The sequence below is a fragment of the Parasteatoda tepidariorum genome, chromosome 10, assembly GCF_982258835.1.
Source record: "Parasteatoda tepidariorum strain Cologne lab strain chromosome 10, Ptep-v5.0, whole genome shotgun sequence".
Lineage (NCBI taxonomy): Eukaryota > Metazoa > Arthropoda > Arachnida > Araneae > Theridiidae > Parasteatoda > Parasteatoda tepidariorum.
In genome coordinates this window covers 58833985-58858484 of record NC_141764.1, presented here as the reverse complement: position 1 = coordinate 58858484, position 24500 = coordinate 58833985, and the positions used below count along the sequence as shown (strand labels likewise).

At 28.3% G+C, this 24500-nt stretch overlaps 1 protein-coding gene across 1 annotated transcript in view; it reads left to right on the top strand.

Moving 5' to 3' along the window:
- The window catches only part of LOC107455130 (neurexin 1), a 287365-nt gene that overhangs the window by 226711 nt on the left and 36154 nt on the right, over positions 1-24500 (top strand). Inside the window, exons 7-9 of the mRNA XM_043044530.3 lie at positions 15416-15595; positions 18094-18211; positions 18289-18624. Of these exons, the coding sequence (XP_042900464.2) occupies positions 15416-15595; positions 18094-18211; positions 18289-18624 (634 nt within the window). The remainder of the gene's footprint in view (positions 1-15415; positions 15596-18093; positions 18212-18288; positions 18625-24500) is intronic.

Sequence of the window (24500 nt, the reverse complement as noted above, 5' to 3'; positions counted from 1 at the left end):
TCATAGTACAACGAAATTTTTTGATCCCCCAAAGAGAATATAAAACAATTTCTCAATTAATTTTTCTTTTTTCTACATAACTTATATTTTATTTCGTGTACCGTTGATTTTAAATTATTAATTTTTTGAAATAAATTTCAAAAGCGTACCTCTGATTAAAATAAATATGTGATTTCAAATAACTTTATAAATACTAATTCGATGAATTAACCTAGCATAACGGATCAAAAATGATTAATTAATGAAGAACGTACAATAAACATTGTTTTAACCAAACAAAGCTGTAAGCTTGCAAACATCACTTGCATAAACATAGCGAATATCACTTTATAAAACATATCAAACATCACTTTTAAATATATGAAAAAAGAATCGTCAACAGTTCAATTTAAAACAATGGTTAATGCTAAACCAATGAAAAAAATTTATTTTTCAGACGTCTCTCCTAAACGCGCAACTGAATATTACGAACAATTGTAAGGATCGAACACTAAACTCAACCTTTCCCCTATAGTCCAAAATTCCAAACCCTTTGAATAACAGTTAAACAGATAAGAGGAACACGCACACATACGTAGACAAACCCTTCTTTTTATTACGATAGATTTCACCAAAGTTAAGGGCAACGAGTTAAAGTTTCGCAATTTTTAGAATCATCCTGAACCCACACATACTAAGTAAATGCATAGTGCTACTGTCGTGGCAGCGCGTGATAATAACAATAAATAAAATTGTTGTTAAAATTGTTAAAATAGTTACATCAAATCTGGTGCATGGAAGCGTGCTACAATGTTAAAAATTTTGTTCTTGAATTACGTTAAAATAACCTGCAGTAGTCTGTCTGTCCAATTAACCGTTAAGTTTACGATTAGATATATTTCTCTACCTTTACGGGTTTTAATCCGTTTGCAACTGGTATAGTTAAAAAAAAACGTGAATACAAAACTATACGGTTCTGTTACCATTTGTAACAAGCATGGTTTCAAAACAGTAAAAATGAAATTTAATTGGACATTGGAGTTAAACTGTGTAATATTTCGTTTGGTAGAGGGGATGAAATTGTGTTTATGTCTAGTGAACCGTGGAATGTGGTTTAATTAGTTTATGTAGTAGAGCCATCTATCGTAAGAAGCATGAAATACCATTCTTTTTTTAGTTAAGCAGCTCTGTAGTGCTGCAATTTATGCGTAAATGAGAGTTTCGTATTTCAATAGTCTAGAGTCACTGAATGAGGAATGCAGGACAATGGAAACTTCTCATGTGTTAAAATAATAGAGGAAATACTGTGGTGTCTGGGATACTCTGGGATTTGAATTACTGTTCAATCGGTCATGAGATTGAAAAATTGTCTCTTTCGGCTAAAGTATGTACCCAGCAGTAAGGAATCAAGAGACTTCATAAGCTGTTGACCACTCACTTATTGCTATAAAATTAGTTGGCATCCACTGTTGTGTTAGTCACCCGATGATAGAAAATAAAACTATGAATTCGTAATCCTTTACATATGCCTTAGCTTCCAGCTTTCGAAGAACGTTATAAGGTGAAGTGAAGGTTACCCTGACTCGCCCCAGTATGCATCCAGGAATTGCAAGGTGACATGGCATTGCGAGAGATCAGATTCAATAGCACGGAGGACCGATGGCGCATGGACACGTAAATTCATTGCCCCTAGTCACGCGCGACAAAAGAAGCACAACACACGTCGAAGGCAAACAGGGGCGGAGAAGCACCAAGTGCAAGACCCGCAGGGTATAGGTACCAACTCCTTCGAGACGCAGGCAAGCCAGAGCGGACCGCAGAGAGGCAGAACCCATGTCGTGATCGAGGAGCAACCCTCCGACCGGAAGATCCAAAACCTTATGCTTCATTAATAACAAAATTACAAAACTTCGTAATAAAATCTACAAAAGTAAAATGGTGACACAAAATCTACGTGGCAACAAACAAAAATATAGTATTGCTAAACACATAGGCAACGCCAGGACTGCAAAGATCGTTAGGACGTGGATGTTCTAGTCCCATTAGCTAGTTCTTCTTTGGAGTCTGATGGTTGCCCTCTGATTGGAGATACAAGTTCTATTAAGGCAGCTATGGTCAGTTCTCAGCGTTGAGCTAAACTTCAAGTTTGTCTCGTGACAATTCACACATTTCTTTTCTCGTTACAATTGTACGCAAAATGACCTGCGCCTTCACAGCTAGAGCAAGTTTCTTCAGATTGGCAGGACTTTGCCATATGTCCAAGCCGGTTGCACTTGTAACACCTTAGAACTCTTAGGTATTCTTTAATTTGATGTCGTCTCCATTCAATGTTTACTCGTTTTTTTCTAATAATTCTTTTAAATGCTTTTGGCTCTATTGTGAGAACCCAGTGGACATTTTCTTTGCCTTCGGGAAGGCCACTTCGAAATATTCCTTTTTAAACAGATCATCATTGTTGCTCTTGAGTTGGTTAGCTAGAGACTCCTTTGATATTGATTCGTTAAGCTCCAAAATAATAATTTGGGGTATTCTCTTTCTTGGTTCTTCACAGACAAGTTGATCCTCAAGGCATTTCTCTTCAATTTGCTCTTTTAAAATTATTAGGTCGCCTTGAGTATGAAACTCAATTACTACTTCGAATTTTTGTGTTTTTTTAAACTCGTTAACTTTGAGTTGAAACTCGACTGAATCAATTTTTCTCTTAATAGCTCTTTCAACCTCCTCTAGGGACTTTCCATCGGATGATTTTATCATGACGACGTGCCTCTTACACACTTTAGAATGATGAGCTTTTTGGCCTGTTTTTAGCACTTCCGCATAAGTTTTAGGATTCTTTTTCTTATTGCTTTTAATAATTTCTGCAAGAGCTCCTTCCGCCTCGAGCTGTCGTCCCTCTGTGAAAGAGATCACATCGTTTTGTCTCATCATGGTGTTAAACATCTCAATGGTTAAGTCACTGAATTTTTTCATAGCTTTTGTATTTACCACCTACCCGATATCTACTTGCTTTCTCCAGAATAACATAGGAAGTAGCAAACCAATAGATCTGACTAAGTTCAAAGGAATCCTCAAATCCAGGAAGCTCTGAGACATCCTCTCTACTCTCCAACATCACTCTGTCAATTTCTGACAATTATTAGTTGGAAACTCAAATCACTAGTGGCTCGAATGAGTCCACTCTTGAGACATTTCACCCACGCACCACGATGAGGTACAGAGCAGAAAGTTTTATCTTTATGGATGGCAAGTGGTGGACTTTTAAGAGTTCGACACGGGGAGACAGCCTCTGGGACTTGTTCCACAGCGAGTATTCAAATGAGAAATACTTTAAATACACTATCGAACTCTAAGGGGCACGAAGTTTTTCTCCTAGTTAGCAGTTTAAATACCATTTTTTTAAAGTTTATTTCACTTTTTCGGTTGAAGTTGATAACATAATTTTTAACAGAGTTGGTGATACGTAAAGCTGCAATGCCTCTCCATTGTAAAATAATTAACGAACCTTTAAAACTCACGTTTACAATGATTCATTAATCAGAATTTAAAAAAGAAATTTAGTGAATAAATTAGTAAAGTCATTTTAATCAATGAATTAAAATCAATTAGAAGAGAAATATGTAAATGAAAAATAAAAACGCATAACTGGAATAAATATTATGTATCAGCAATATTGAAACAGTATAAAAACTCTTGTACAGTGGGAATTTTTCTTCGTGTTTCATATTGACTGTTACCTAATTGCATAGCATCAAACCATTTTTCTTTGAAATGCATATACCATTAAATAAAACATTATCCGTTCTATATGCCTTAATTTAAAAATCAAAAATAAGCGTTGTCATCTTTCTGTCTAAAAAGAGGGGGGGGGAACTTTGACTCAATTAACAGTGTCACGCAATTTTTCACGTGCCTTATTGAAAACTTAGCAAAGTAACAAGTGGGAGGCAAACAATAATCCCACTCTCAATGAGTGGGTTAAATGATGAAATAAACAACTTAGTTTGACAACAAGTATGTAAATGTCATAAAGTTAATAAGTGAATATAATTATCTCAAATCATAATAATGTTCATTCTGTTTATGAGCTTTAAATATTTGTTTAAAAAGTTCGTCATATTTTTTTTCAATTTTTTATGAATGATTCTAAGCTGAATTTTAAATAGTGAATCAAAATAAAATTATCACAATTCGTTAAGAGCGTGATATATAAATATTGTAAAAAGTTTGCTGTAAATGAGGTACGTTTATTTCCTTTTCATTGACTCATCCATGAATACAAATGCAGATATTATCATTTTTATAATTCAAAAAAACCGTTGATACGATAAACTATTAATTTCAACTTGCCTTACTACTTTTCTTAAAATTAAACTTAGTTCTAAAATGAAAAAGCTTTAAAAATTGTCGGGTTACTGTTTCATGCACTTTAATGGGACCGAAATATCATATGATATAGACACTAATAAACAAAAGAAATCCAGATATTTTTAGCTATTATCAGCATAAAATTACTAAATGTTATAACGACATTTAACTGCAAAATATTTATTTATCCCTTATTTAACGGTTCTTGCTAGCAATGTTTATTCATTATCCCTTCGTAAAATTTCTCCCCCTCATTATCAGATTTTTTTTATTTTGATTATTATTTGTTATATTATACATCATGCTATTTCGTAAATATGCAATTTTTCCTGAATAGGATATTCAATTACCGTTTTAAAATAATTAAACATTAAATAAATTATACCAACTTTTTAATGAGTTGTATTTGCTTTCATAATGAATTTAACGCAAAACGCTCTTCAGTGAACGTATGTAATTAAAATAATTAATAAAAAATAGCAATTTAAAATTATAAAACAATATTGAAAATTAACTTTTCAAATTATTATTAAATATGTCCAAAATTAATTCAAAATTCAATTAAACCTTTCAAAAACAAGTTAGTGGCAGCTATTTTAATGTAACTTTAAACTGTTTCTCAATAAAATCAAAAACTAAATTTAAGCTGAAATGAAACTTTTTAGGATCTATTTATTGAGTAATTTTTTTTTCGATTTTAATTTTGCAATCTGTTTATATTCAAGAAAAAAAATATGCTTGCAAAAAATCAAAAACTAAATTTGAGCTGAAATGAAAAATTTTAGGATCTATAAATTTAGTATTTTTTTCTCGATTTTAATTTTGCAATCTATTTATGTTCAAGAAAAAAAATATGCATGCAAACTTGGCTGGGGAATTGGTGAACGAAGCGAACTAGAGGAAGAGATCTCTATTAACAAAACGAAATTTCACCAAGAACTATAATGCTGATTTATATTCCTTTCAGTGAACTACGCTGTAAAAAAATTCCGTGTATCTAAATACCAAAAATGGTTCCAACTGCTTTAGACCAAAACCCCTACACTAAAACCAAGGATAGTTCTTGGTGTAGTGAAACACCCTAGAATGTTCTATTGCACTATTTGGTATAAAAAGTAGCCATGTTTGTTATTCAATAAAACTAAGATTGATATTTACGGTAAGATATGGTTCACATAAGAATCGGTAAAGTTACTTTTACCACACTGTTAAAAATTTCTCGAAAAAATCGTTGAATAACAATTTACTTAACTGTTATTTTACCATATTCAAATAAAACAGTCAAATAACCATAAATAAAATGGTATTCAAACTGTTAATTGTGAGAAAAACCTTTTATTAACTGGTTTCACACAACACGGTTAAACAACCAGAATTTTACCTCATAAACTAAGCCCACCTAATGAAGTCACTAGGTACCCTACAATTGGGTATATATTATAGCCGAGATGGCTTATCTGTCAATCTCATGACTGACAGAACGGGGGTTCGAATCCCAGGGCTGACGCCGCCATATTTCCTCCATTCCCTTCAACGCTCGAAGAGTTTCCAGTGCCCTGTACTTCTTAATCTGCAACCCTGGACCATAACAATACGATGCTCTCATTCACGTGTAGATAAAAGCACCATAAAGTTATTTCCTTCTTTATGGTTTTCAAACCTAGTTGTAAATGGTTGTTTTGCATAGTTTATTAGTTGTAAATTGATAAGAAACCGTATAGATTTTTAATCACAGTTTTTTAACCGTACTAGTTGTAAATGATTTCAAAACCATGAAGGCAAAAATTGCTATTTACCATAAACATTACGGTTAATTGGATAGACAGACTTCTGTCTGTAATTTTACCGTTATTTCAGACTGAAAATTCTTTCAGTGCATGCAATTTAAGGCAAAAGTCATAAATTTAGGATGCGTATGTACAATATTTCTTAGAATAAAATTAATTCGTTAATCAAACATGCACACAGCACTGACTGAATATTATAATGATTTCGAACAAAATAGAACAGTTAATAGAAGCTAAATATCGTAAAATTATTTTATACCATTGACAGATTTGTGTAATTCTTGTGAAAACATAAATATCCTTATACAACTGAAAACATACATGCGTGTTGTTAAAGCTTAAATGAGTAGTTTGTCTATACTTGCATTTTGTTACAGCTTAAATGAGTAATTTGTCTATACATGCATTTTGTTATAGCTTAAATGAGAGTTTGCCTATACATGCGTGTTGTTAAAGCTTAAATGAGTAGTTTGTCTATACATGCATTTTTGTTACAGCTTAAATGAGTAGTTTGTCTATACATGCATTTTGTTACAGCTTAAATAAGTAGTTTGTCAAGATATTCTGACAAGAAAAGTTAAGTTACTCGGCTAATAGTCAACCAAAATCAATATTCCAGTCAATCAATAAAGAGGATTGAACTTACATGGTATTAAATAGGCTATGACCTGTTTGTCAGTTCAATCCGAAAAGAAGAACTCTCATTTCATCAGTTCACTTCATGCAAACAAACCGCCATCTTGGTCGTCATATTGTCTCTATCTTGAAATTACACAATTATTCGCCTTTAAACTTCTAATTACGGTCCAAATGCATCTGTTATCAGTTTAAAACATACCCTACAACTATTTTACAGAAGAATTTTGTTAAATTCTTCAAATATACTGTAATTATTTGCTATATTTATGGAGCTTTGAAAAACATCTTCTCTCATAAGCTTCAAATTAGTGCAAGCTTTTTCAATTGTGCAAGAAAGCTCGATTTGGTACTAACTTGAAATATAACAAGCATTCCCACAATTTGTAATACCAAATTTGGATAGGTATTACATCACAGTTTTTACAGTGTAATAGCTGCCGTTATATAAAACTTCGATACATCATAAATATAAAAAATATGCTCTGTTTATTGGTAATAAAAACTACTGTCAAAATAAAGGTTTTTTCTTCTTTTTTTTTACCTTTAATATAGAAATAGTGGATGACATACTAAAATAAACTTAAAAAGGGCGATTAAATCACGAGGAACAGCATAAACATTGGAGAAATATGAACTTTTTCAAAAATAGTGTAAAGCGAATAAATAAAACTAACATTCACCAGATATAGTGAAATATTAGATCAGCTGCATACCTTTAAGTAGAAACACATTTTCTTCGGTGCACCTAGTTTCTGTCAACGTAGCTTCTTTCCAGCTCTCTAGAGAATTCAAGCTTAAAAAATGTTGAAAAAACCATGTAATAAATATTGAAAAAGGAAGTAAAATTTAACGTTCGTAAATAACATAGTTTACAACTTTCATAGATGTTTTTCTTTCTACTCCTTGGTTTAAAGATATTTAGAACATCTCATGAGTTTGTTGATTAAATATTTAAAACGTAGCTCTTAATTACATAAACTTTTTCGTTATTTCAAATAATCTTTTTAAAATTAGAATGGATGTTATTCTTTCTTATCTTTTAGAATTATTTAGTTGTGTGCAAATTTTAAATATATTTTTTGATATTACTTAAAAACTCACAATATAGAATTTTGACAATCATTACTGAAAACTTGTACTTTTATCCCTGGAACTAGTCTTCGTAAAAATTTGATCACAGCATGTAATAAATAATTAAATTATTTGAAAAATGCTCTATACTTCCATTCCATTTTGCTGCCAAATCCATTTTTACTGTGAAATATTATACTGTAGTTATTATTGTAATATTTATAAGAGTGATTCAGTAATAAATACTGTAAAATTTTAATATATGTGATATTTGTTCCGTAACATATGCCGGTAAGAACGAACTTTACGGTAAAAATTACCGGCACCATGTGTACTGCAATGTTATACCAAAATTTGATCCGGAGCTTTATACAGAGGACGAATTAAAGTAAGAATATAAAAAGCATGCATCATACGTTATTCCTTTTCGTTGTTTTATATATATATATATATATATATATATATATATATATATATATATATATATATATATATATATATATATATATATATATATATATATATATATATATATATATATATATATATATATATATATATATATATATATATATATATATATATATATATATATATAGATAGATAGATAGATAGATAGATAGATAGATAGATAGATAGATAGATAGATAGATAGATAGATAGATAGATAGATATTATTTTAGATTTGCTTCCACGTTATGATAGATATTTTATGAATAATTTGAGATAAAAAAAAAAAACATTTTTTTCTTATGTTGCCATCTCTTTGTGTTGCTATTTCAAAAACAAATACAAATTTATTGCAAAATATCAAAGAAAGTAGAATTTCTCAAAAGCTCATTGCTAAAAATGTTCTTTTGGCATTTATTTATTTATTTAAATGTTTCTTTCTTGGTAAATTGAACAACTTTTTGTTTTGATATTTTTTTTTTTGAATAAAAAGCTTGTGTCTTGATATGACATGTTTACACACAAGTTTATAAAATAAATAGTATTTTTAACATTGCATAAAAACTCTTCTAAAAAAATATTTATTCCCATAAAGCATCTTCAAAAGCTTATAAATCAGTAAATTGTATGTATTTCTTCAAATTCTTATAAACTTAAGCCTAAAAGCATATGTTTGCTATAAATACGATTTCTAAAGATCTGATACACAAGTAATTGAGTCTTATTTTTCAAAGCATTGTTTTTGTTGCCAATTACGAATAGTTTTATCGCTTTCTGTCGCTCTAAATATTTATCTCCTTGCACACACTGCAAAATTTATATTAGTATCGATTCGTTTTACATAAAAACAAATATTTTTTATCTTTTTCTTTAAATTCCCAAATTAAATTACCTACAATAGTTTGTCTATATTCCAAAAACATTTTGTCACCTAAGAGAGTTGAAAATATACTTATTCCACTTCTTCCTTAACACCATTCGCAGTAAAATAAAGCATGTATTCGAACGAAAAATAGAACAAACTAAATATATGTGAGATTTCCCTCGGGTAAAATGATCTATGAATAAAAATATCTTTCTCTCCACCCTACAAATGTTATTTCTTTTCTTTGTTTCGAGCTGGTTAAACATTTTACCCGAGAGATTAGAATGTAAATAATTATGTTACATTTCGTTACAAATCTTTTCCTGCTTTACTAATTACTTGGTTACAAACGTAGTGGTTTTTGTTTCGTCTAATAACAAATGTTCATAAGATATTTGTTTTAAAAAAGTACTAGTCTAGTTAAATGGATTTCACTTTGACTTTGTGGTTCTAAATATGCTTGAACAGTTCTAAATATAATTAAGAAAATGTTCCATTAGTTAAAACTGTCAAAGAATAAAAGAGAAGCAATTCACTATGTAAAATATATAAAACTGTAGGAATAAATAAAAAACTGATACAAGATTAAGAACGTGTGTAAATTTTTGCTTACAATCAAAAATCAACTTAATATTTGAAAGAGTATATTTGGCTGGGATGGCCTGATTGGCTGGGAGCTGGATTTACGCTTGTGAGAACGGAAGTTCGAATCCAACCGGCCGAAGACTCCCCGTGTAGTAAATGGTGACTGATATACGTTAAATCTGTCGGGTCACAAAGTCATCCATGTTCCAATAACAAATCCATACCTCTGGGGGTACTGAATTGGAAATTGATCGTTCTCTGGTTCAGGTCAAAATTACGATTTGAGGATGAATGAATGGAAGTATGAATGCCCTAAAAATGAATGTGACGAATAATGTGACGTATGGGTCAGGCAGAAGCCGAATTCTTGGTCATAGATGGCGCCACTGGAAACAAGAACAGTCGCACCCCCTCAACCTTAACGGCTGACAACGACAAAAAGAAGAGTATATTTTTCATTGTTTTATTTCAGTGAACACTTAGGAATTTTAAATGTGCTTAAATAAGAGAGACCCTCTGAAATCTATCTTCTAAAAACTTGCATTGACAAACTTGGGTGACATTACTTTTTACTGTAAAATCCATTTTCCCCGGAACATTTTACTGAACAAAGTATCTGATATATCGTAATTTTTACAGTAATAAACAGAACTATAAAAATTATGGTATAATATTTTTCGGTAAAAATGGATTTTATGATAAAATAGATTTTATGAATAATGAATTCAAAATATTGGCACTTCATACTGCAGTTTGATCTGGAATTTCTTTCAGTGTACGACTTGTTATAAGTCGTTTCTACTTAATAAACTGGTTACAAACGTAATGATTTCAACTTCATCCTATAGCAAATTTTTGGGATGCATTTGTTTAGAAAGTACTATGCTATTTAAGTGAATTGTAATTTGGCTTTTTATGCTTGAATATCTTTTAATTTAATTGCAACTAAAAGAATCCTTCACTAGAAAAAATTCTCAAAAGTTAAAAGAAAAATAATTCGCTGTTTTAAAATACCTAAATTTGTAGAAATAAACCAATATAACATTAATAATACTTGATTAGTACAGTTTAAAAGATTTACAGATTTTATCAGGTGAATTTATTAAATATTTAACATGAATTTAAGAATTTGAATTGTATTTAAATATAGATGTTTCAAAAGTTTTTACAGAAAAGTGCACTTTTTTCAATGAAATTAAGTAAAAATCTGAGAATATTATATTAGATTAAATTTGATTCGATAATATATCAAAAACGTAATCTTATAATTGTTGTAAATAATTAAGTTTAATTTTGCAACAAATCTTTCCTAACTTTACAAACTATTTGATTACAAATGTAGTAGTTTAGTTTCCCCTAATAAATAATAAATGCGAGCCTATTTCAGATATTTGTCTCATTATATATAGATATTATAGATATTTTTATTTTTATAGATACAGAAATTTGTTCAAAATCTACTGTATTAGTTTAAAGAATTCCAAAAAAGGCAATTAGTTTAATGAATTACAGTTTTAAATATAACTAAAAAATACTTTATTAAGCAAAATCTGTAATAGGACAAAAAGACCTTAATTTACTGAATAAAATTAACTTTTTAATTTATTTGTTGCAAGATAAAATACATATTCTATTCAGAATACAAGGTATTTTCTATAATTAAAAAATAGCTTATTTTGTTAAATCAATGTAAAAATAATTGTTTTGGAAAAAAATTGACAGTGAATTGTTATTAAATATTGCAGATGCTACGAAACAACTAGCTAAAAAATATAAATACAGGAAAATTCAAAAGAAATTCCATAAAAGCTTATGAGATTACGTTTAATTCTTTTTAATATTAAAACAATTCGACTGGGTTAAGTTCCGACATAAGTCATTCGATTATATTCTATCATACTATACATCATTCTGTTCGATTTTATTCTATAATAGACCATTTGATTACAGTAATTTCGATGATGTTCTATTTTGTTCGCTTTGATAGTATTTCGTTTTATCGCATTGGATTCAGCTATATATTTTCATATATTTTTTCGGGACATTTTAGTCCATTTTTTATTTAGTTATTTTCCCATTATATTTGCTTTGTTTTTGGTTTAACGTAATAGAATTGATTTTATACTTCGGTAGGATTAATACAGTCATAATCAAATCCATGTTATTTGATTTTCTTTTATTTAATAAATATTAATGGAGTTTCATCAAGGGATTTCAATACAATTTTTTTTTCTTTAATGTAATAAAACTGCATTTTTGTAACTTAAACTTTATAGTCTGATTGAAAACAAACTTAACTCGTACAAGGGGCTTTGAAATGCTAATTTGCGTTTTAAAATTATCAATATTTTCAAGTACATTCCGGATCAAATTACGGGGAAAAGTACCGGTATTCAGATTTACTTTTGCAGGGTACTTTTAATTCTAAAATCCCTTTTTACCAGAACATGTTATTTTTCAAAATATCTGACTTACCGTAATTTTATACCATAATTTGATCTGGAATTTTACAAGGTACAATAATTTAATCAAATCTTTGTATTAAAAGAAAAATTTTATTACAAAAGTTAGTAAAGTCAAAGATATAAAAATGTCGATAATTTATAAATGCAAAGGTTTTTATAATAGTGATTTTTAAAAGACATTCATCAAACTTTGTATACCATTGTACTAAAAAATAAAAAAATAATAAAAACAATATTTCTATACTCAACTACAGTGAAAGGATACAGTTACCTATGATGAGTGATTTGTCATACATAAAATTCATTATCTTGCATTATATAACTTTAAGATATAGCATTATATTGATATTTTGAAATCCAGGTTATTAATTTACATTGCGTGCAGACGTTTTGGTTATACTACACATTATTATTACACCGAAAAAACATTCTTGTAAAATTACCGTTCTGTATGGTACTGACATGTCTGGTAAGAAAAATCATAATTCCGGTAATAAAACCCAAAGTATAAATTATTTAAATCATTTATTTGGTAAATTTTTAACGGTTTACCGGAAATTCTGGTTTTCAAAATTAGAGTTCTTATTGCCACACATATAGTAAAAAAATGCAAAACTATAAAGCAAATTTTACCGAATAAATTTTTTTATGCCATTCTCTAAGATATCATGATAAAATTACCAAATTTTACCATATTTACTAAATTTTTTCACATGCTATAAAACATTATTTTATTGTTGTTTTTATCAACAATAAAATCATAACTAATCAATTACCAAAGTGCTTCTGTAAAAAATGTTTGGTTTTTTGGTTTTCTTCATACAGCCGAAAACACTGTAAATTTTATGATATTCTGGTAGTTTTGATCATAATTTTATCTCAGTGTAATATTTACTATTTATAAATTAATAGACTTTCAAGAATAATAACATTCTTTAGTGTGAGTAAATGAGCATAAGAAATAGATATATTATTTAGGAGAAAACTAATAAGAAATGTCATAATTCTTAAAAGAATCAATATACAGACTAAATCTTATAAAGAGTGATCATATTGGTACAATATATTTTTAAAACGCCAAAATAACCATACGTTTGGTAAAATTGATATTTGTGTTCAACATTGTTTTGACAATTCAACGTTGCAATGCATTTAAATAATTTTTATGCGCAGAGTCAAAGCACATTAAAATTATTTGAATGCATTGCAAAAATTATTATTCTGTTCCGAATGCATTTCATGCTCATCTACAAAGATTAATAATTTGGTATGGTTTCAGGTTTGGAGGAGTATCTGGACCATATTTTTTGCGAATAGAAACGGTAACTAAAGAATTTCTACAGAGAATGCTACAGAAACATGAATTAAATTAACTGAGATGACTGGTTAAATGATTAGTACCACCAATAAACTCAAAATTATGCGTACATTTGCTGAAATATTAGAAAATGTATGGAAAATGAACAAAATTGGAGAAATTAAATTTTTTAAGAAGTTTTAGGAGATTAATTTTGAAAAATTTTTCACAAGTGTTCACTTGCATTTAAAACTAATATGCCATATGCTAATATCTGAAATAAATGAATAAAATTCATAACATATATCGTTTTGTCTTCATTTCAAATTAAAAATATATTCAAATTAAAACTATAATATATATATATATATATATATATATATATATATATATATATATATATATATATATATATATATATATATATATATATATATATATATATATATATCATCTTTAACTACTCTTTTCAATACTGTTAAATTCAAGATTTAAATGAATTAAATGATATCATCAAACGCATCATGAAATGGAGTTTATATAACAAAGAGATTTTAGGAAAAACTCCGTATTAATTATATTAACTGAAAAGTTACAAGGTGTGAAGTTTTCAACGGTTGCAATTTCCGGCTGGAAATCCTGAAATAAATTGGATTAGGGAATTGAGTATCAATTTCCCGAACGATTCATATTTTATTGAGTAATTTCCGTCATCATTCACTGACAATAAATTTAAGAGAATAACTTATCGCTCAAATTAATAACAGATTGACTTAGTGCCTTGCCGTTTATAATTAATAACTTGGGAATCGTGAAAATGTGAGAACAGTGCGGTAAGTCGTAAAGAAGCCAGGGTTAATGTTTAAAAGTCGTTAAGGGCATCTTATTTTATTACCTTTGCATAATTTCCTGAATATTTGTTTACTGCTTTGATTAGTAATTTGCAGATAATTCCTGCATTACTTTATAATTGTTTTGGCTTAAAGATGTAAGATTGTATAAAGGTAAACTTGTTAGGGTGTGCTTTAATAATTACTCATAATCACAATCAATTCCTCCGACATAGGTCTTATTACTTCTTAAACCTTTTTCATTTAAAATATTTTCGAAATTTAAAGAAAATAAAACGTATTTATAGGTTTTTGCTATATATCATAAGTAAAATAAAAGGAAATATCTTTTCTAATTACATTTAACAGATTTTTTAAACAACTTATTTTCCATTCCAATGAAGGAAAAAATTACTTACATAATTTTATCTCAACCTTTGCAATTACAATTATTTTTTTTATTCTACATTGTAAAAAATTCCGGATAGAATTCCGGTTAAAAAATATAGGCGCTTTGGATGCGTCGACCGTAAAATCAATTTTACTGCAAAATCCATTTCACCGTAAAAACCATTTTCACCTTAAAATATTTCACCGTAGTTTTTGCATTAATATTTATTTATTTAGAGTGATTACGGTAATTACTGTAAAAATTACGGTGTATCAGATTTTTGCTCAGTAATTTGATCGGAAATTTTTTACAGTGTAGTTTTAGCAATCACATGTAGTGTTGAACCATCATATTATTTGATCCAATTACTAATAAGAGAAACGTCTTAACAATGACATTAAAATTCCACTACTTCTTTATATTTTGCTTGGACTTTAACAAGTTCAGATGCTTCTAAAAGTAGAAGTTTTGTATTTAAATTTAGAAATAGTGAAGCGAATAGAATTCTTGTTTTTACAAACTTGGATATTTCAACTCAACTTGCATCTGAGCAACTTGTATATGATGTTGGAACTTTATGTTCTAATATCATATTTGATGCAGTATCTTATTAGCAAGCCTTAAACAACTGTTTTTTTTTATCTAACTGTACAACAACTCGAACTCAGCTGCTTCATTTTACTTTATTTAGGCCTTACCAAGCTGGGATGCTGCTAGAAGTGGAAGCATCGCATTTAAATTAAGAACTAATGAAGCTAACGGAGTGCTTATGTACAACACGGGTACAACTGCTCAAGGAGATTTCTTTGCCTTTGAATTACTTGATGGACACGTTTTTCTATTGCTCAACTTAGGCTCTGGAGCTGTTAAGGTAAATAATAGTTACAACCTTTTTTAGCATTTATCAGTAGGGGAGAGTGGGGTCAATTGTAACATTTTTTACTTAACTATTTTTAACTAACAAGAAATACAATATATTATTAGTATTAATTGACAGACGAGTAAAGTAGACTATCCTTGACTAGAAAAAAAAATACCTTATTTTAAATGCTATTATATTAGTTATTAACAATTTTTGACAGTCGTGCACTTGTTACAATTATCCCCACTTACGGGGTCAATTATAACAGTTCATAAATTCAACTAAAACATTAATTATACATATTATCATAGTTGCGATATATTTTTTATTGATCAAAATAGTAGTGATATTTTAGGAGTAAAAATAATAATGAGCAGAGACCTAAAGGGCTAAACTTTTAACTTTAAGGGGTTAAAAATTTTAATTTATGCTGTGAAAGGTGACAAATAAAATAATACGCATGCAACATAATATAAATGATATAGGAAACTATTGGTGGTTCTTGAAGAGTTAAGTAATGGTTTGTAAGCATAAGATTATTTATTTTCAGCTGTTACAATATCGTTCCTTTACTTATTGTTACAATCGTCCACAAGACGCCATTTCAGCTTCATTTGTTAAAAACAATGCTAGTTAATTAACAAAACTATTTTTTTATTGAAATGTTAATTAAGGTGTCCACTTACATATTCGATTAATATTCGAATAATTTTCATTTGTTTAAACAAAATTACTTTGTTACCATATTATATGCTAATACCAAACAAAGTACTTACGTAGCGTGAAAATATCTTTTGTGATGTAACTCTTTCAAAAGTACATAAAAATGGCTGCCTGTAGGGATGTACATGTAGATTTATTAAATGCACCTTGTGCGCCACCTAGGAACCAAATCTAGAACCCGACACTCGAAATTTTTGCTCTGTTACAATCGTACCCTGTTACAATTGACCCCACTCTCCCCTACAAAATTCCTTCCTGATAATACTATTGATTTTAAAAGTTTTAAATTTTAAATGTTAGATTCCATTCAATTAAATTTACTAGCTTAATTCCCAGTCCATAGGGTGGATAAAAAAAAGAAAAAAATCGATAAAACAGTGCTGAAGAACAGTATAATTATTAAAGCTAAATACCGACATAATTAAAGCTAAAATAATTTAAATTTTTTCCCCATTAGAAAGGTAAACTGTACCATTTGGCATTTGATGCTATTGCTCGTGGCCAGCTGATGATAATCAAAATTTACCACTATAAAAAAAAAAAATTCTGATACATACCCTTTTCGTGGGTACATAAGATACTTATTTCAACTGTATCTTTATTGAAACTGCTCAATATTGGTGAAGATAAAATAACCAAATATATTACTATAATACTTTATACCTATATTAGAATATTTGGCACTACATAACCGTATCACACCAATTACAACCAACAAAAAATTTCATTTCGTTTTTCGCGCAGAACGCTCGAACGGTTCGTCTTGGAATGCTCGAATGTTGACAGTTACTTTTCCCGTGATATATATGCATATTTTTTTTCTATATCTCTTTATGTTATATACTTCTTTAACACTGAATACATTAATATCCATTGATAAGATACTAAGACTACTTTGCAATTTTTAAATTATATACTATTAATTTATTCAAAAATGTTAAACATAAAAAGTCCAAATTTGAACTAAATTTAACAGTTATAAAACAATTCATCACACATTAAGCTGAGCCAGTTTTGTTATATAAGGGACTGTTTGTTGTCTGCGATAGTTACAGTAGAACCCTGTTGACTGCGATTAATACGTGTTTCGATAAAAAAAAAAAAAAAAAAAAAAAAAAAAAAAAAAAAAAACAGGAATATTTTTAACAACTTTTTTTAGTTTTTAATATTGTAAACTTCAGTAAAGTTTCTATTTATGCTCACATTTTTATTAAATTTAGTAAAATAAAAAATTATTCTTGTTGGATCACTTTTTACAAAGTAGAACTTTTAGAAGTTTAACTAAGAATAACTAGGAAGGATGGCAAAGTTTAACAAGGAAGAGAATTCTCTTGTTTCCCCCTACAACGAGAATTTAAGTTCAAAATCAATTTTCACATTTCTATCTCAGGATATTACCCTGTTTATAACTAATGAAATTATTATAGATATTTCAGTTAAATATAAGTTAATTAATTAGTTAAAAAAAAAGAAAAAATAAAGCAAAATGCTCCATTTTAAAAAATTCCACTTTTTCTCGCATGTAATGACTTTTTTATGAAAATTTCTCAATTCGAGATATTTTTGAAAATAATAAATGGTCATTTTTGTAATATCTGCTTAACATAAATTTGAAAAGTTTAATTTTAATGTAGTTCTGGGAAAGGTGACTGCAAAATTTGTTCTTCCACGTGAAAACAAATCAAATTAAAATTTTCAATTTTAAGTAGTTTAATAATTATTTCAATAAGGATGATTAGAACCTCCTTAAAGAATTATAAACTTAATTCCTCTTGGTGCAATAGGTCAAAGCTACAACAAGGAGAGTGGATGATGGTCAGTGGCATTCAGTTTCCTTAAAAAGATCAGGAAAATCTGGAAGAGTTACTGTAGATGAATCCGCTGTTGATTTTATTACACCAGGTGATTAATTTACCTCAAACTTTAAACTTTAACTGTAAAACTTCCAACTTAATTATCCTCTCCCATATTTTCATCAGGAAACTCCAATCAACTGGATCTTGAGGGTCCACTTTATGTGGGTGGAGTTGGAACCAGCGCTCAGGGTGTCCTGATACCCAGTGAATTATGGTCCGGAAGTCTTCGATACGGCTATGTTGGATGCATGAAAGATTTAGTCATAAACGGACGAGCTGTTGACATTGCTGAAGTAAGCCAAAAGCAGGACTCAGGAAGTATCCGACCAGCATGCCATACTCCGACTCCGCAATGTGACAGTCAACCTTGTTTGAATAATGGACTCTGCTTAGAAGGATGGAATCATTTCACGTGTGATTGTTCTCATACGAGCTTCTCTGGAACAGTGTGTGCAAAAGGTAAATATTTTTTTGCTCTTCGTTAATTGTGCTTTTGGAGTTTTTCTTCATCGGACGGGCGTCCTCTTCATGATGAACATGTGCCTTAAAGTTAATCTCTATCTCTAACGCCCTAACGTCAATCTCCATCGGATACGTGCTTTAAAGTTAACTGCTATGAGGTGTAAACCTTAAATTTGAACTCCATCAGATGCGTGTTCTAAAGGTCCATTCATTTCCAAAAAAGAAATGCTAGAATATTAAATAACATCCATAACTTTAAACTTAACCTCAATCACTCACTTTAAAGTTAACAAGACATGCGTCTTAAAATTAATCTCCATCAGGTATGTATTTTAAAAATCCATTAAAGAAAAGATAAAATTAACTTCCATCAGGTGGGAGTTAACTTTAAAATTAACTTTAATCGGATGTATGTCTTAAAATTAATCTCTATGTCGTCAACAGACCATTATAGTCGTCGAAAATTAACCCTCATTAGTTGATTGCTGAAAATTTTAACTTCCAGTATATATTTGCCTTGAAATTAACCCCCTTCAGATGCTTCCTTTCAAATTGTCTTAAATCGTGTTCATCAGAGTGATACAAAGCTTTTTAAAGGATACAAATATTTTTGATTTAAAATACATTATGCTGATTTAATTATTACAAATATATTATTTTATTATAAACATATTCTGCTTATTGTTCTAGAAACCATTTTTTTCTTTTTTGCATTAACAGAAACTTTTTTTACAACGGATTTGAAAAATCATTTAAAAATACAAAGAAAATAAAGATTGAAATTATTAAACAAAATAGCTGTTCAATTATCACTTTCATCAAAGAACATTACATTTCAGTATTATATAAAATTTATGGGCAAATAATCAAACAAATTTCTTATTCCTACCTTTGGTATGTTTAGTATAGTCCTATTTCCCATTTACATCAGCTTCCATTGAGCCTTTTAATTAATTCCTGCTTTTTTCTAATTTTCTTACAATATTTTTTTTTTAATTTTTACCTTACTGCACATCGTAAGCTTTGAAATTATCTTATCTTTTGAAAATTTAAAGAACAAACAACATCATATCAGTGCTAATCATACTTTTTTGAAGTTCTAGTATATAATGTACAAACTAATATTTGTTTAGACTTAAAATCAACTTAATTTGACTTTATAATTTTACAAAATATTTTTGTTTCTGTAGCAACATATAAAATTCATGCTGATTTGCAACCTTAGCAAACTCTATAGAAATGTGCATGAAACTCTAAAGAAAGTAGTATGTACTGCATAATATTATTTAAAATAGTTCATAACTTCGAAGAACTTATAAAATATCGATTAAAAAATATTTTAGTCATATAAACTAGCTTTTTTAAGCAATCGAGTCACTTTTAGTAGTGAATGAAAAAATATGCGTCAAAAGATAATTAATAAATAGTGTAAATTTTGTATGTAAAAACTAAACTTAAAACCTTAAACTTATAAACGTCCAAAAAATATTTTTATATGATATTTGAATTTTTATCTATTTTCCTTAATTTAATGATAATTATAAAAGCAAACGTAAAAACTTATCAAAATACAATAATGCTAATCTTTAATTTTTTTATGTATCTAAACGAAATATAAGTGTTTAGTTTTTATTCCTTCTTAAAGTAATTCACTGAAAATCATAACTATTTTTTCATTTAAGTGAGCATTTTTCGTTTTTATTAATTAAGGAAACATATAATTTGTATCTTTTATAAATTAAAAGTTTTTTATTTAAAATTTTTGTCGTTTTCCTAAGTGAAATTTTAATTTTTGGAATGAAAGTTACTGGAAAAAATACATGAAAGAAAATAATTCCCCACAAACAAAAACAAATGTATACAAAAATAAATTAATTTAGCGTACTAAAACTAAATTTTAGTTATAAATTAACAATTAGAAATTTGATTTAATAATTAAACTTTTTTCTAAATAAAACTAAATAGCTTATTCATTTTAAAAACAATATTAATAATTACTCGGCATACAAATTTAAATGCATTTTTTTTTTAAAAATTGTCAAACATTGTAAATTAAAAATAAGAATGCATTTTTTAACAAAATCAACCAACAATTAATCAAATTGAAATGATTGAATGATAATCAAAAAGATTATCTTCTTTTGGAATATGTCCTGGAATATTTCTTTTAAAATAAACTACTTTTTCATGTAATTAACGTTTTTATATGCTTTATACTTATGGCTAATGACTGATTTTAATGATATCATAATAATACTTACATTTGAGTAACAACACTCGATTACAATACTCGAGCATTTATATTACTTTAATACTTACATAATAGTATTAATATAATATGAAATTATTATTTATTAAATTATACTAGAATACTCATATTATAATTTGCCTGAATAATACTAGCATAATAATTCGTGAGTATCAATATTACTACTGTACTTAAAGTAAACTATTTAGCTACTAAAAATCAAATTGAGCAATAATAAAAAAGCATGGAATTCATGTTTTTTTTTATACTTTGCTCTCAAACAAAATTAATCATTATTTTGCAATTTCTAAGACTGTCCACTCACCCACTCCCATGATTTTGCATTCACCATTGTTTAATCATAAAATATCGATTTCTTTTCAAAAACAATATTTTGTTAATTAAGTATACTTATTAAGCAAAGAAATTTTGTTGATAAATTACGTTTATGAACCACAAACATTCTGTTAATGAAAATATTTTATTAAAATACTTCTAATGCCAGAACTTTCATTTAATGTAGTTTATTTTTTATATGTGACGCATCGTATATGTAATTTAGAATTCAACTATAAACTAAATGCTTAGACAAACTCATTTCATCTTCGGTCACTTGTCGGTGACAACATTTAGGAAGTTAAGTTACATCAATCCATCATGTTGAGTGACAAACCATATAAATTTTCGCCTTTTTGACTGCAACAGAACTCTAATTTTACTATCACTCCAATGAAAAAATTTTGGCAACAGCGTGGAGTTTTTGCCTTTTTTTAACATAATAATTTATTGAACTTTTATTCTCAAAATTATTGTTTTGAAAACAAATATCTCTATTATTTTTTAATCTCTATTACTCTATTATTCTGGAAATTACTGTATAAAAAACCGTCCCTTTGGCTTCATCATCCGTAAAATCCATTTACCGTAAAATCCAATCTTACCGTAAAATATAATACCGTAATTTTCACAGTAATATTTATTTAAATAAAGTGACTCAGTGGTTTTATGTAAATTCTTACTGCAATGATAGATTAAATTTTTTGTTCCGTAACATGTTCCGGTACGAATGGATTTTACGGAAATAAAGTACCGGCAGCCTGAGCATTAATACTTTTTACCGTAATTCGATCAGGAATGTCTAACAGTACACATATTTCTTCCTTTTATTACTTTTAATTTTAAAGAAGAGCAAGCTTAAATAAAATCAAAATCTCGAAAGATAAATCAATGTCCTTGCTTTTCTTTGAAACAAATCGTATATGCTCATTGTTTGAAGCAAGAAATGAGAATGTTTAATAACTTTCGATAAACCTGGACTGGAAAAAAAACTCGTAGCAAATAAAAATGTTCTTCTAGCTCATCAAGTTTCAACTGTCTACTATCAACTATTCGTCTCAACTAACAACTGATGTTGCGTTGTTTGTAATGCCACTTGCCAATACTAGCAAGCTTACTTGGTGAAACCAAGCAAATTTAAGGCAGAGGGTGCGTTTCTTTTTTTTTTTTTCAGTTGCGCCATCTATGACCAAGAATACGACTTCAGTCACGACCAACTGTGGGCTGCGGAATTGTTCGTGAGAGATTTTTTTACGGCAGGTTCAACAGTTAATGAACTAATTATAGAATGCATATCTTTTCTATTACGTTGTTCAGTTTGTAATATTCTCATAGTTTTCAAGTTTTATAGTTTTTGCTCATCAAACCAATATGTAAAGTTATACACTCAACATTGCCATGGTGACTCTTTCTATTTCCAAATGTAAAGAGATTATTACTTATTAGCAAGCAACACGCTTTAATATAATAAGTGCATGTACGCATATATATATTCTACGTATAAAAAATATATATAAAAAATATATATTAAAAATATCATATATAAAAAGACAAAAGCTGCATTATATCTACTTAACATTCTTTTGAGAATATGGATAAAAAGAATTATCAAAAAACTTCTAAACAATTGCTTTGAAAGTATTGAAGCATATTCCTTTCATTAATTCTTTCCAAAATTAAATCATGCATTATTTGTATGATTTGAGTGACAGATAGCTAGAAAAATAATTTTTAAATGCACTTTTATAAACTTTATTTTCAAATGAAACTTCCAAGTACTTATCATTGTAAAACAGCCACTTTTCCCTTAAGGATATTTTATGAAGCAGGACGATAAGAACTAGGACAGTTCAATGAATTTTTTCGATCGTCTGAAAGTGTTATATCAGACAAGCCTCGAAGCTGCATAGCTTTTTATTCAGAATAAAAGTAAAAGATTTTTTTTAAGGAAATGTGACTTTTTCTGTAGATATTCATGTGCTTCACACATTTGAAAAATAAAACTGAACTATCAATAAAATTTTTTAATCAAGCTAAGCTTTTATAGATAAAAAGATTCTGAAGTTAGGAATAAATATGGAAGGAAATTATAGGCATATATATTTTTTCTTAAATTATATAAATTTTTTTAAAGGAATTACGCAATTCGTGCCTTTTTGTTCATTTTAAATTTGTTTAAAAAAACACAATTGATGCAAGAGATGTGTATCTGATGCATTGTGAAATAGTAAAACAGCAGTTGAATAGAAAATGGGAATTTAGGAGCGAAATTGCTTGCGTTTGAAATAGCAATTTATCATGTAAGTATTAAAATCGAAACGCAAACTTTCTTCACTATTTAAGAAAAATATCAAAGCTATATTTTTCTGGAACAGTTCCAAACAACAGTTACCGTTAAATAAATAGGAGCATCGTATTTACATTCAAAGTTGTATTTTAGCAACCTCTAACTTGTTAACTACTTCAAAATGGGCAAAAAAAAAATTTAGGTATTATTTTGAACTTGAAAATTGTATGTAAATTTAAGAAATTTTTTTTTTCATTTACGTGTGATTCCTGGTATTTTCCTTGTAATTATTTAGTTCTTTTAGGAAAATGAAATTAGCAAATTTCGGTGTATACCATACACTTAAGGTGCCATAATGACTTCCCTTAATATATATTTTTAAAATCATTAACAAATATGAAGCTAAAATTTACATATATTAGGAAGAAATGAAAAAAATCTATTGAAATCAAACTAATTACTAATAGGAAACGAAGAATTAAAAACTAATTGTCGGATGAAACACAGGGGAGCGGAAAGGTGAATATTCGTAACAACTTTGAAATATATCTGTTAATCGAATATGTTTTGAAATTTATTTTTTATTCCGCCTTCATTCGTGTAAGAATAAAATAGTATTTACACGGAGAGAAAAAAATTGGTAAAATTACCGTACTGTAAAGTAATGAAATTTTTAGTTAAAAAAATAAAAAAAACATAATTTTGATTGATAAAACCAAAATATACAGTATTAATTTTTCCATTTATATGGTAGTATATAACTTTGTATATAACTGGAAATTCCAGTTTTCAAAATTATAGTTCTTATTACCAGACATTTAGTAAAAAATACCAAACTAAAAAGTAAATTTAATCGAATAAGGGGTTTTTATGCCATGCTCTAAAGTACCATCATAAAATTACCAAATTATACCACATTTTCCAAATTTAATCCCGTATTATAAAACCCTACTTGACTATTAATTTTACAAAATCATTACCAAAGCACTTCGTTAAAAATTA